This window comes from Grampus griseus (genome assembly GCF_964374135.1).
Source record: "Grampus griseus genome assembly, chromosome: 11".
NCBI lineage: Eukaryota > Metazoa > Chordata > Mammalia > Artiodactyla > Delphinidae > Grampus > Grampus griseus.
In genome coordinates this window covers 57,395,279-57,410,578 of record NC_139005.1, presented here as the reverse complement: position 1 = coordinate 57,410,578, position 15,300 = coordinate 57,395,279, and the positions used below count along the sequence as shown (strand labels likewise).

Below are 15,300 nucleotides of genomic sequence, written 5' to 3'. Positions count from 1 at the left end.
TAGAGTTACTTCAGGTCTGGCCTAACTATTGCAAGATCGCTGGCTAGCCACTACATAAACAGATCAGAAACAGCTGAAGAATATTCCTTCTTCATTATGCATCAAATTTAAACTCAGCAATTTATTTGAGCACTTTCAATATGCCACGTACAGTCCTTTGGGTCACAAAAATAGTATGTACTTTTTGTAAAACAACTTACAAGTTCTAGGCGCAATGTAAAGTACTTTATATACATTGTGTTATCTAGTGATTTTAAAAATCACATTAAACAAGTGACATGATTATTCATTCCCCTTTTACAAGGAAACTGGGCCTATTTGCTCATGCTTACGTAGAAAAGTTTACACAAGAGAATTTGGTTCAACCATAGCATTTGGGCTCCAATATTTGAGGTTTTAAACATAACTTTGGTCAAAAGTAGGTTGGTCTGGAGCTTGGGTTGATCAGGAGCAACCAATCTGAAACAGGAAAAACCCAAGGATGCAAGTGACTGCATCACTTGAGGTACTGGCCATAGGAAAACCGTTGTTCACTGCCTCTTTTTTTTTAAAATATTATTTTACAATCTACTTTTTATTTTTATTTATTTATTTATTTATATTTTTGGCTGCATTGGGTCTTTGTTGCTGCACGTGGGCTTTCTCTAGTTGCAGCGAGCGGGGGCTACTCTTCGTTGCGGTGCGCAGGCTCTAGGTGCGCAGACTTCAGTAGTTGTGGCACGTGGGCTCAGTAGTGTGGCTTGCGGGTCCTAGAGCGTAGGCTCAGTAGTTGCGGTGCAGGGCTTAGTTGCTCCGTGGCATGTGGGATCTTCCCGGACCAGGGCTTGAACCTGTGTCCCCTGCATTGGCAGGTGGATCCTTAACCACTGTGCCATCAGGGAAGCCCTGCTCCCTGCCTCTTATTCAAAGTCCTCCCATTGCCTTCCGGATCCTGTACAATCTTTCTGCTCTCATGACTATGGCTGGTTGTTTCCCTCTCTTCTTTCTAGCCCCTCATTTTTTTTTTTTTTTGAGTATAGTTGATTTACAATATTGTGTTAGTTTCAGATGTACAGCAAAGTGATTCAGTTATACGTATACATGCATATATATCATATATACATTCTTTTCAGGTTCTTTTCCCTTATAGGTTATTACAAAATATTGAATATAGTTCCCTGTGCTATACAGTAGGTCCTTATTGGTTATCTATTTTATATATAGTAATGTGTATCTGTTAATCCCAAACTCCTAATTTATCCCTCTCCCCACTTTCCCCTGTGGTAACCATAAGTTTGTTTTCTTGTCTGTGAGTCTATTTCTGTTTTGTATATAAGTTCATTTGTATCGTTTTTTTAAGGTTCCACATATAAGTGATACTATATGATATTTGTCTTTCTCTGTGTTCACCCCTCTTTTAATGCTCATCCTCCAAACATAGATGTTCTTCAAGTTTCTGTCCTCACACCTGTCTTTCTTCCTTTTATCTAGTGGCACTCAAAGTTTAGTGTGCATTGCCATTGTCTTAGGAGTCATCAAAAATTCAGATCCCCAGGCAGGCCCCAACTCAGGTTTAGTGACTTAGAGTTTCTGGGGGAAATGACTCAGGAATCTGCATTTTAATTAGCAGCCCAGGTGAGTTTAATATGGATAGAGACCCATACTGGGAAACAGAGCCTCTACCCTCTCTCAAAGTCCTCATCTGCTCTGGCACCTTCCGCAATCACCTCTTTGTAAACAACTTTCCAATCATTCTCTCTAGAACAGAATCATCACACTGCAGACTCACATTCCAACTTTGTTAGTGACATTCCCATTTGGATGTCCTGCTGGCACCTTGCGCTTAGTAAACCCAGAACCAGACATCCTCTTGCCTCCAAATTATCAGTTATTCCCCTTGAATGCCCTGTTTCTATTGACAGTGCCTCACCTGTCTCCTAGCACCTAATGTTATAACCTTACTCAGAGTCATCTTGCACCTTCAGACTTCCTTTCAGTCCCTAGGTCCAGTCAACGATGAGTGCCTGACTCTCTTCCTCTGCTGTAAAGCTTCCATATATCCCAGTGGGTCCCAGCCCCCAGTAGAGCTTTAAAAGAATGATGTCTGGGTCTCTACTGAGACCCATTAAATCAGAATCTCTGGAAATGGGCCGTGGTAATTAGTAGTTTTAAAAATTCTCTGGGTGATTCTAATGCCTCTGCAAGGTGGGAAACTCTGAAGCAGTCCTCACAGTTTCATACTGATAAGATCACCTAGAGACCTTCATGGTCTCCATCCCTGGAGACAATGATTCAATTGTTAATTATTGGGAGAATCAGGAGAGGTGATTAGTCAACAAATTTGAACAGTTATCCAGAGGAGACAGTAAGAACCTGAACTAGGTGGTGATGAAATAGAGTGAACAAATGGGAAAGACAATGCGGAATTATGAGCTTTAAGACTTGGAAACTGGCTGATACAGGAGGTGAGAAAGAATGACAGATGCAAAGGCAGTGACAGACACAGTGACCATAAGTTTGGATAATAAGAATGCTGATGGTGAGAAGCAAAGGCAGGAGTAAAATCTTGTTGTGGAGGATGGTTTGTGTGTTCATGAATGGATCTGGTTCTGCACTTGCTGAGTTTTAAAGTATTGGTGGGGTAGGTGGAGGTGTCACTTGGGTAGTGGAGGATTCTCAAAGTGTGGTCCCTAGATTTGCAGTATTGGTATCATCAGAGAATTTGTTATAAGTGCAAATTCTTAACATCCTCCCCTTCCACCTTCAACCTGCTGAAGAAACTCTGTGGCAGGGTCCAGCAATGTGCGGTTTCACAAGCACTGTAGGTGATTCTGATGTCACTAAAATTCGAGAACAACTGGCCTAGAGTAGCAGTCCTTAAACTTCATCATGCATCAGAATCACCAGGAGAGCTTGTTAAAGGCAGTGTCCTGAGTTCAGGGTTTCTGATTCATTAGGTTGGGGTGGGGCACATGGGTTGGGGTTTGCGTTTCTCACAAGCTCACGTGTGGTGCCGATGCTGCTGGTCCAGGGACCACACTTTGAGAACCACTGGTCTAGCAGTCAAAGACAAAAGAGATCTCAGCTAGAAATATGGATTTGGGGGTCATCTACATAACAGAGGTCGTTCAAATCTTGACTCTCTTTCCCAGACAACGGTTGTTGTCTCCTAATGAGTTTGTAGCCTCCTAACAGGTCTCTCTGCTTCCGTAATACCCCAAGCTATTTTGCATACAAAATCAGAGAAATCTTTATAAATCATAATCCTATTTATTGCACTAGCTGCATACAATCCTCCACGGCTTCCCATTGCTCTTATTTGAATTCTATACATAGCCTGATTGTTCCTGCATGATTTGGCCCCTGCCTTTCTCTCCAGCCCCATCCCCTGTCACCTCCCCTCCCTCTCACTCTGCTCTGGCCACCCTGATCTTCTTTCAGATCCACAAACATATCACTTTCTTTCCTACCTGAGGGCCTCTGCTCACACTATTCTCCTACTAGATACGCTCTACCCTAGCTCTGCAGACCACCAACTCCCCTCATCCTCCTGAGCTCAGTTCAGATGTCACCTTCTTTGAGACACTTTCCCTCCTTGTCATCCCTTGTTATTTATTCTCTACTTAACCATGTTTGTGTTCTTTATCACTCTTGTCATAATCAGCAAATATCATCCGTGTTTGTTTCCTTGCTTATCATCTGTCTCCCCGTCTAGATTGTAAGTTTCCCTGGAGTGGGGACTTCTTGACTGAACGAATGAAACGTAGAAAGTCATATTCATTCTTATGTCCCCACTGGCTAAATAAATACATGCTGAATGAATGAACTGAAGAGAAGTGAGAAAGGAGGCAATCTAGGGAATGTCTGTATGTTAGGGGTAGAGGAGAAAAGAAGGCTAAGGAGAAAAAGAGGAGGCAGAAAGGTAGGGCCCTTTAAGAACAGTGCCCTAATCGCTATTACAATCGTATATATTATATGTATATATATATATATAATATATACACACACATACACACACATGCACACACACATATACATACACACACATATACACACATATATGTAGATACACACACATATATATACATACACACATATATGTAGATACACATACATACACAAGGGCAGATATCTAAATCTCTATATCCAGCTGTATGAATAGACATTTGGAAGAGAACATAAAATAACACTAGAGAAAAAAAAGTTTCAAAGAGGCAGCATTTTTTCTTTTCTTATATTTTAAATTAATTCTTTAAAAAATTTTAATACAAATTTTAAAGGTAAAGAGGCAGCATTTTTTTTTTTTTTTTTTTTTTGCGGTACGCGGGCCTCTCACTGTTGTGGCCTCTCCCGTTGCGGAGCACAGGCTCCGGACGCGCAGGCTCAGCGGCCATGGCTCACGGGCCCAGCCGCTCCGCGGCATGTGGGATCTTCCCGGACCGAGGTACGAACCCGTGTTCCCTGCATCGGCAGGCGGACTCTCAACCACTGCGCCACCAGGGAAGCCCAGAGGCAGCATTTATAATCAATTACCGGTTCTATGAAAAGGAGAGACTGAGCACTCTGACAAGGCCAAGGGTCAGGAAGATTATTTATGGGCAAGAAGGTGTTTTCATTTCACTAACACAATCCAATAGGTGAATTAGAGTTTACCAAAGTTCTTTCATCATCAATTCATTTGATCTTCAGACAAAAATCTCAAAAGACAGGCAGGACAGCTCTCACTATTTTTAGCAACATGATGAGGAAGTAGAAGTAACAAGCATAGACTGTACTTTCAGGAAGTTTGGTGGTATTTCTCATTACTAATTTCATCTGAAATAATAGATATCTACTATTTATACAGAGATTCTTTAAGGCCAACCATAATATGAGCAAACAGTTCCAGGGAACAATAGTAACTTAAAAACAAACCTCCCTAGAGCATCTCAGGTTTCCTTCCTAAATCGAGTATTTGATTCCAATAGCATTAGAATCTGGGAAGATTTTAAAATAGTGCTGGGAAACAAAGGCCTTTAGCTTAGACTGTTTAAAATGGTAACAATTCATTTTTCCCTCTGGTTTATTCAAGCTACCAATCTAAGTTTAAAGGAACTTGTACATGTCAGCATTAGGCACGATCTTTTAGTTCCTAACATCTGAACCACACTCTGATGGACCAAATGTGGGATTTATTATTTGTCCAAATAGCAAACATCAACATGAAGTCCTTAGTAGAACTGAAGAAATAGAACTGGGAGAGATACTGTTGGAGAGAAATGCAATTATTGCTCAGGATGTTCAAACTTGGTAAAAACTATCTGCACTGGTTGCCTATATCCGTTAAACCTCATGGTTGGAAACAGTTTTTCCTTCACAAATCCTGGATCCCTGGGATTACTCCAAAAGCAAGCTAATGAAATAGGAAAGAAGGAAGTGAGAATCCTCTTGAAAGTGTTTTCATTTCGCTAACACAACTCAATATGTAAATTATAGTTTACCAAAGTTCTTTCATCATCATTTCATTTGATCCTCAGAATCTCAAAACAGGCAAGGGCGGCTTTCACCATCATGCCCTGAGGCCCAGCGAGGTCAAGTGGATTATCCCCTAGTAAGTGGCAGAGTCAGGACCTGGGCTTGCTTCTGCTTCTAGGTACTGTGTTCTCCTCTCTATGCAGCACACAGCCTAACCACACTCAGATTTTTTTTTTTTTTTTTTTTTTTTTAGGAAAAAGGCTCTCTCTCTTCCTTGTGATATCACGTTGCACCAGCAGGGCGTTTGGCCTGTGCATGCCTGGTCACCTTGCAGAGTCATAAAACAAAAATAACAAATAACAAACAAGACTTGAATGTACCGAGACATGTAGCACAGGTAGTAAGTGTTCCAGAAGGTCAGGAGGAAGAGAAGAAGACCATTAATCGTGATGGCTTTAATTCTTCTTAAATATTTGCTCCACATAGCCACTCTCTCCAGGGTTACAATATATTTAAAAAATACGTTAGGGATACCTCTAGGACTTCATTGATTCTTAGAGGATTTTGAAATACGGGACCAGTGATGGATGAGAGATGAATCATGACTGTCTACACAGCTTATGACATAGATGGATTAAACTAGGGAGATGATAATTGGGCAATTAGAGCTAAGGGGAAGAGTGGTGACTTGGCTTTATTAATAGTGTTTTTTAAAAATTGAGTTTTGTGGTGGGAATTTTATTAATATCATTGAGAATATCAGTACCAGTTTCTGAATGGATAAACAATAAAGCATAGAGATGAGCTGAGTAAACTGAACAAAAGAATACTTTCAGAACAGTTTAACATTTGAACAGTTTGTCATAACAAAAGATACACACACACAATAACAGATACAACAACAGATGTAACACATACAATAACAGATATCAAATGTCTGTTTCTAGCTGTATGGATGGTCATCTATTAGTTCATTTATTATTAGGTCATTTATTTACTATAATAGCTTATGGAAAAACCTGGACGAATTTTTTGGCCAACCCAATAGAATACTATATAAAACATGCTGCTTAAGTATATTTATGCATATGTAAAAATAATAACTAAGGTTTTGTTCCTGTTGAGTAATGTGAAATTCTGCACCTGAAAATTATGATGATACTTTTCTCAGAGCCAATATATGAGGGTAGTGAACAAATAACCTGCATATCCAATCTCTCCCTGCTGGGTAGACAGCTCTTTCTTGCTTTCTGTCTCACTCTTTTTCATTCCCTCACATATACCCAGACACAGACAGATGAACACACCTATCATTACGAAGCTCAGTTTAACAAGAGTTTAAAGTGTTCAGCTGTGCAGACCACTATACTAGGTACTATCGGGGAAAAGAAAAGCACAGGTGAATGAAGAACAATTCCAAAGCCTCCTTCTGCTTTCTGAGTATGGCTTTGAAAGTGAATTTGAATCTTAGTTCTGACACTTATGTACTCCATTATCTTGGGTAAGTTCCTTGTTTTCTCTGTACTTGTTTTTTTTTTTTATAATTTTGAAGTGAGAATAATAATAATATCTACTTTTATGGGGTTGTTAAGAGGATTCAGTGGGATAATGTGTGCAAAACATTTTGAACAGTGCCTGTCACAGAGTAAGCTATTACTGTTGTCAGTATAATTATATTATTATTTCGAAGATCTTATACTCCAGAAGAGAATACAGACTTAAACATAGCTGAGTCTAACGGAAACAATCAGCACATAACAAAGGCATGATCAAAATGCTCTGCTAAGTGGATGTGTGTGTTTAAACCCACAACACCCTAAATTTAGCCTTGGGAAGAAAGGAATAGACCAAGCAGAGTTGATCATTTTTCCAGGTTCTATAAATATTATCCCCTTTTGCCACTAAATGAATAATGATGTCTTCAAAACATCAGTTAGATGCAGCACAGAATTATATATGGGAAAGTGGTCTTGCTTTAAATTCAGCAAGTTGGCCAGCTCAGCAGAGGGAATTTCAGAACAGAAGGAGGAAATGGAATGAATAGTCTTTAAAGGGTCCCATCTACTTCTGAAATTCTATGATTCCATGGTCAAGATACTTGATGGAGTTTCCAGAGACATAAAAATAAGGTAATTTGTAAAAATAGGCTTTTCAAATGGTAGTTCCCTCACCTTCTTTCCCCTATTTTTTCTCTCGATTATCTTTTGAAGAACTGGTCTTGGATGAAAGTTAACATTCACCTCATGAAGAAAGAGGAGTTATTCTGAATGAATTGGGTCACCAAGGGAGGAACTCTATTAAACAAAGTCCTTGGGGAAGTGAATTATTTATTGATTTGGTTTGTGGTCGAAAGCTGAGGTGTATGTTGAAGGAGAATGGAAGCCTTTTGCCATTGCATATTATAAGGAAATTAAAGAGAAAGGCAGTGGGAATGCATATTTTAGAAATATGGGGGTAAACAGGACTAAGTATTGTATATTAATTATGGTGAGAGAGGGCAGATGAGAAGAATGTAAACAAGAAAAAAATGCTGATGTTTGAAATTTACTAAAAATAATCTAAAAATATTGGCTCATGTCAACGAAATCTGTTACTTTTTTCTAAGGCGGTGAACAAGTATAAGAAGCTCCTTTTACATGTTTGGCTTTCTCATTAGTTCATTCATTCATTCATCAAAAATGTATTGATTACTCATTACACACCAGCCAAGACTAGGACAGACATGGTCCCAGTCCTGATGAGGGTTAAATTTTTAGCAATAGAAATGGCCAGAGAGAAAAGAGAAGAGGAGCCTGGACAACCCAAAGTGAAAATCCATTTTTTGAATAATAAAAACTTGCTGTATAATCTAGTAATCTAACCTTTTTTACCATACTCCTCGATAACCATCTGGGCATGTTCAGCTGATTTCAGTAGTAAAATAATAACATTTGTGAGAAAGTTAACGCCATCAAAAATAAATATAGATCCAACTCTAAAGGGGAGAAATTTGAGAATATTATCCTCTTGAAAAAAAATGATCAGTGTAGTGTAATTTGGTTGTGATGGATGGTTCTTTCCACCTCCCAAGGTGGATCGTGTGGTACATCAACAATTTAAATTACTCCCCAAATTGGACCCGGACTCTAGGAATTACAAAAGGGGTATTTTCAAAAGAGGTCTTTGCCCAAACAATTCCTTTAATCAACAGTCAGAGGATTTATTTAGCTGATGGTGCCAAACCTTCTTCATGAAGCCTATGATGACGGTGCATCCCTCCCCTAAGTCCCCGTCCCTCAAAAGAGTAAGAGGATCAAATGAATTTTTAAATGCAGATTTTGGTTTATAGAGTTCTTTTTCATCTTCTGGAAAGTGATTACCAGACTTAATCAAGATTCCTCTGTGTATCATTAGCTAATTTTAGCTTCCTCCTTTTTAAAAAAATTGAATTTTATTTTTTTACAGTGAGTTTGGGGGAGACCAGTTTTAAGTCCTCTGTGGATTTCATGGCTTTCAGTTCAAGCCTTCAGGGAAGCTCAATTGAAAAGTAGGAAAACAGTAATTAAAAGTGATTAGGACAAGGAGTTTTGGTGCTATGAAATGAGGACTCAATTCTCCCTGTCATAAGCCAAACCAAGAGGCAATTTTTGGTTTTGATTATGGCTTTACTTGCAATTTTAATAAACATGAACCAGTATTCAAACTTCTAATATCCTGCTGCTTAACTATTTCCAAAGAGCTCTCCAGCTCTTTTAAACAGCTTTTGTTTTAAACTTTTAATTTGTTTGGCTCAGCTTCACCTTAGAAAGTTGTAGCTTCATGGTAAACCCTTTTATAAGTTGATTTCCAGAATCCTAAGCGATTCTTTCTTTCCCCCTCCCAGCTAAGTGTTTCCTCATGTGCCCAGATCGCTGGTGCTGACAGCTTTCCTGCCTTGTTTTATCTGGTTCTCACAGTAAGGACGAGAGACAAATACAAGAACGTGTCCAGTGTTGACTAGATGCGGCACGACTCCGCTGATACTTACAGCTCCTCCAGGAAGCGGAGACCGTGCAGAGGATTCGGGGGAAGCTGACTGATGTTGTTCATACTCAGGTCTCTGGAGAGGAAGAGAGGCAGTGTGTGAGGAGCGGCGTCTGCCACCACAAGGCAGTCCAGCTGTTCAGTTCACACATTTGCAAGCAATACAGCCAAAGGAACTCGTTGTGTTGCTTGACAAATGAATCGCTCTTTTGCACGTTAAATATATTCCTTTCCTCCCATGTCCCCCCCAACATCATGGGCTCTCAGTCAAATCAGAGACCCTAGGAGGAGCTGATACGGAATTCAAAATGATAGACCATTCATGGGCATGGTTGTAATTCTTCATGTTTAAAATGACCTGAGTAGACCAGCAAAGGGAACAGACATAACTCAGCCACCCTAGACATAACTCAGCGTCGGGTCCTGCTTTAAATTTTGTGGCAAAGAGAAATGTCTTCACCATGCAATTCTGGAAGTCCTCTTTCTCTGGGACTATAAGCACCTTGTAAAAACAAATGTTTTGATTCAAAGAAACTTAAAAAAACAAAACAAAACAAGACAAAAAGCCTAGTCCCTCCTTCGAACATGTTCCTTTTGCAGGTTCTCGGATTGCATTAAATAAGTGAAATGAACCATAAAACAAGGGTGTAATGCGATCCTGCTCTGTAGCACACTTCCTGCTGGGCCTGCACAGTAGTTCCTGGCACAGGAAACAACAAGCCACTTTGGGCAGAACTCAATCAATTTTTGTTTTAAGCGAAACTCCGTGTAATTAGATTTTATTGTTTTTAATTTTCTATTTCTTTACTGTCTCCCACATAATCCTACAGCATCACTGGTATATGCTGTCTGTATCTCAGAGGCCAAAAGACCAAATGATAGGCAGAGTCTACTCAAGACCAACTAAGACCGCATAACAGTCAGCTGAAGGTTGACTTGAAAAATGACATGCTCAAACGCCAAGACTCAGAGCTAATGCCATTATAATCTCAGAGCGGGTCTACATACTTAAAATTTATCTTGAGATAAGATAAGGAGCTTATTTTTATTTATTATTTTTAAAAAATGATTCAGTTGACATATAACATGGTATTAGTTTTAGGTGTACAACATAATGATATATGTACATATTGTGAAATGATTACCACAGTAAGTTTAGTTGACATTCATCACCACAGAGTTACAAAATTTGTTTTCTTGTGATGAGAATTTTTAATATTTACTCTCTTTAGCAACTTTCAAATTTACAATATTGTATTATAACTGCAGTCACTATGCTGTACATTACATCCCCAAGACTTATTTCTCGCATAACTGGAAATTTGTGTCTTTTGACCACCTATGCCAATTTCACCCAGGAGCTTTTATTTTATTTTTTTAACATCTTTATTGCAGTATAATTGCTTTACATTCTTGTGTTAGTTTCTGCTGTATAACAAAGTGAATCAGCCATACATATACATATACCCTTATCCCCTCCCTCTTGCATCTCCCTATCCCACCCTCCCTATCCCACCCCTCTAGGTGGTCACAAAGCACCGAGCTGATCTCCCTGTGCCATGCGGCTGCTTCCCACTAGCTATCTATTTAACATTTGGTAGCGTATATATGTCCATGCCACTCTCTCACTTCGTCACAGCTTACCCTTCCCCCTCCCCGTGTCCTCAAGTCCATTCTCTATGTCTGCGTCTTTATTCCTGTCCTGCCCCTAGGTTCATCAGAACCATTTTCTTTCTTTCTTTCTTTTTTTTAGATTCCATATATATGTGTTAGCATACGGTATTTGTTTTTCTCTTTCTGACTTACTTCACTCTGTATCACAGACTCTAGGTCTGTCCACCTCACTACAAATAGCTCAATTTCATTTCTTTTTATGGCTGAATAATATTCCATTGTATGTATGTGCCACATCTTCTTTATCCATTCGTCTGTTGATGGACACTTAGGTTGCTTCCCTGTCCTGGCTATTGTAAATAGAGCTGCAGTGAACATTGTGGTGCATGACTCTTTTTGAATTATGGTTTTCTCAGTGTATATGCCAAGTAGTGTCACCCAGGAGCTTTAAAAAAAATCTGGATTATTCTTGTTATTGAAGTGGCCACAACCATTGCACCTAACCAGCAGATTTCAGTGTTGATAGCTTGATACCTTTATCAAATATTAACTTTTAATCAGTGGTGCCAAGAACTAAGGGATCATTCACTCTGTGCCTTTAAAAAGTCACGAGCATGTACAGGGAAGATAAAATATTTTGCTAAATGTTTTAGAGTATGGCAAACCCCCAGAGTTATTAATTTTAATATTTATTAATTTTAATTATTAATTTTAATATCATTGTTGGTAAACAATGATGTAGCTGAATAAAATGCTATGTTCTCAAGCTAAAACTAAACAATGCTAAAAATATAGACTAAAAAAATGTGTATTGTCCATATATTCAAAATCTGATTTTTTTTTCCTGGCACTGTTTAGATAAGAGAGCTAGATAATTGATTCACAATTTTAGTTCCCTGTGCAGATGTTTCTCTGAAGTAGCAAGGTTGTTTAGTTCACTGAACAGGCATATATTAAACTAAACAATACAGTCTCTGGATTCCTTACAGTGTCTATATAATCTCTGCAAAGACCTGATATTTCTAAAGCATATTCACTTACTTTTAACTGATATCCCACTTATTTCCTAAAAGGACCGGGTGGTTTGCTTCTAGAGCATGTTTATTAGTAACTTAGATCAAACCAGTCTCAAGACAGCTGGTGTGGATAGCACTGACATTCCTCTCCTCTCGTATTTCCCTGTGTGATGTGCAAATCAGTCTGGGACAAACACTGATCTTGTCTATTGCAGAAAGCTCTAAATAGAACAAGGAAATTTATGTTTAAGGAGATTCATAAGCACTCCACATTATTTTACTATTTATTACCCGATTTCAGGCACCTGGAAGTGAAGCTTACATCAGCATTCACTCTCAGGGTTCCCCCTGGAGCATTTTTATGGTGGAGCAGCAGAAAGAATACAGGCATTGTTAGTGTACAGTGTCTTGGGTTTGAATTCTGGCCTCCCCATGTGCTAGCTGCACGATCTTGGGAAAATGAACCTCCCTGTTCAGGCTTCCTCGTATTTAAACAAGGGTGGTCCTACATTAATAGTTTCATACCCTATGATAGCCGTTTCCAGTCAGGAGGGAGAGACTAAATTTGCTTCTTGAAAAGGAGAGTACCTCCCTTTCCCAACAGGAAATTAATCACTTCTCCCTGTTACCTGACATTGTGGTTCCTCCCAGAAAATGAGCTCGTACATTCGGCCCTCCATATCCGTGGGTTTCGCATCCCAGATTCAGAGAGCTGATTGTATTCGTTGAACTACACCATTTTACATAAGGGACTTGGGCATCCTCAGACTTTGGTATGCGCGGGGGCTCCTGGGACCAATCCCCCAGTCACACCGAGGGACGGCTGTATTGCTAAACCGACCCTTTACGACTTGTTTTCTAATATAGACTGTTTACTTTCTTTTTCTTTTTTTTTTTTTTTTATTGAAGTATTGTTAATTTACAATGTTGTGAAGGCGGTTTTCTTTTAAAGAGCTGCTAACAATGCAGATAAACCTATGGCACAAAATAACTTAATAATAACAATCTAAAGTAAAATGAAATAGACTTTTAAAACATGAATCCAAAGTGGGTAAGGTAAAAATTAGCCACATTCACCTTTTCTCTTCTGTGTGCACCTTTTGCATTGATGTTCAAATGTAACACTGGTCTAGCTTAGCGCTTCCCAAGCTGTCCATGGTAAAAGACCAATGAAAAACAAGTTCTACTTTGCTGTGGACTTATATTTTTATAAAATTAATTAATAGAAAAGTGAAATAACACAAAGATATGCAAAATACAAGCCTCAATATTTTGTTATGTGACTTGACAGATTATTCAATTTCTATGAAAGTTTCTAAACCTTTACTCTCAAATCCTTATCTGTTGTGGATTAGTAAAAAATAACCCTGGCCTGGGAGGGGTCCTCAGACCTTGCCTTTTGGTGAGCAATGCTGTTCTTGCCTTCGTGTCAAGAAGGGCAAGACTTAAATTACTTTTAGCCAGTTCAACTTTGAGTAAAACATGATAGAATGAGAATGTTTGGCTGCTAGAGAGGACTGGCACTCAGCAGGGTGAGGTCGCCCACTTAAAAGGGAAGAAAATGAGATTCACGGAGTTGAGAGGTCTCCAAGTCACAGTGCAGAATTTAATGGGAAAGCCCCTGGGCTGGAGCCTAGAGCTCTACTTGCCCTTGGTTTTTTTGCTTTTCCTTTTTTCCAACAAATTTTCCACTCTGTATGAAAACATCCTCATTCTCACTCTTAAATTATTTTTTAAACTTTTCTGTTTTTTCTTCTGTAGTATTTGGTCTTTCTGACCCCTGGAACACATATAACTTTAGCAGAATAAAGGGATCTTAAAATAGTTTCCAAATCTGTGCATTACTTACTTTTTAAACTATCATTTAAAAAAAGTCCCTATTTTGCACCACATTTGACCCATGGTTCAGTTTCCTAAAATCAGTGAAGCAATGTAATGCACTTCTTTAAGTTTTTTCATCTTTTGCCAAGATGTTGAAATTAATTTTGAAGAACTGGTCACTAGGTAAAAGGATTTCATCAGAAATGGAGGATTCATTGTGACAAGATGGTCAAATATGTTAAACCATTCTTCCCTGTCTCTGACCCAGCTCTTGTCTACACTGTGTTAATGACCACATCTAGAAATCTGGAATAGGATTTGCAAAGTTCCATGGGAGCAGCTGACTATCTACTGGAACCATTGCCAGAGCTTTAAAAAATATAGATGCCTGGGTCCCATCCCCAGAGTTTCTGAGTCAGTTGGTCCGGTATAGGCATTGGGATTTTTAAAAACTTCTCAGGTTATTTGAATGTTCAGCCAAGGCTGTGAACAGTGCTTAGGAAGAACTCTTTCTAAATTTCTAGATGGGTGCTCTGAGTTCTACAACTCACTCAAAATTTAGGAGGCTAACTAAAGATATTGTTTCCTCTGGGTAGAGAGTTCCACCCAAGCAGACAGTATCTTTCTCTTGAAAGTGTCTTTGTTGCTTGCAACTCTATTATTTATTTTTCTTCATGTGACAAAATATTAATTGAGCATTAATTGTGGTCAGGTCTAGGAAGACAGTGGAGGAGAAATCTGAGTCATCTTCAACTTTTCCCTTTCCTGCTGTGCCTATGTCCCTAAGGAACCCAGTGTTAATTCTGCTACAAAGCTTGCTCCTGCATCTGGCCTCACTTCTTCCTTCCTGGCTGCTGCTTTTGGTCAGGTCCCTGCTCTGTTGATAACTGTTCTACTCTCCTGTTTACCGTGCCTCCTCATTCTAGGTCATCTTCTACACCATGGCCAGAGAGGTCACCCTGAAAAGTCCATCCGATCATGTCACTCCACTCAAGAGACATTGCTGGCCAATGAGAAAGGCATCCCCTCGCATGATTTGGAGAAGCGCTTCCCCTCTGGGAGGGGAGGGTGGTAAATTAAAGAAAAGGTCATTTGCCTCCTGCAGAAGCAGCCAGGGAGCAGAGTGAGTGGGGTGGCAAAGAGAGCTTGGCTTGGAGTTCAGCCCCCCATGGAGAGCTCCGGTACCAGGCACAGCCTGCACAACCACACCCAGCTGGGACTCCCCTGCCTGAGAACTTGGGTGGACTTCAGGCCTCTTAGAGGAACCAATGTCCCTACCTTCGTAGGCTCTTCACAACCTGGCCTAAAGCATGTTTCCACCTTGATCTTACGCCACCTTCCTCTCTGCAACATGTGTTCCAGTTACACTGAAATTCTTTCTGTTCCTCTTTGCATCTGTCTTTACCCATGTGAT

The 15,300-nt window shown here is 39.5% G+C and overlaps 1 protein-coding gene across 3 annotated transcripts in view; it reads right to left on the bottom strand.

Moving 5' to 3' along the window:
* LGR5 (leucine rich repeat containing G protein-coupled receptor 5) overlaps positions 1 to 15,300 on the bottom strand; it is a gene marked incomplete at its 5' end in the record, with an annotated part of 119,674 nt that overhangs the window by 52,469 nt on the left and 51,905 nt on the right. For all 3 annotated transcript variants that reach the window (XM_082665122.1, XM_082665123.1, XM_082665124.1), the window contains one exon: positions 9,440 to 9,511. In XM_082665122.1, coding sequence (XP_082521248.1) covers positions 9,440 to 9,511 — 72 coding nt within the window. The remainder of the gene's footprint in view (positions 1 to 9,439; positions 9,512 to 15,300) is intronic.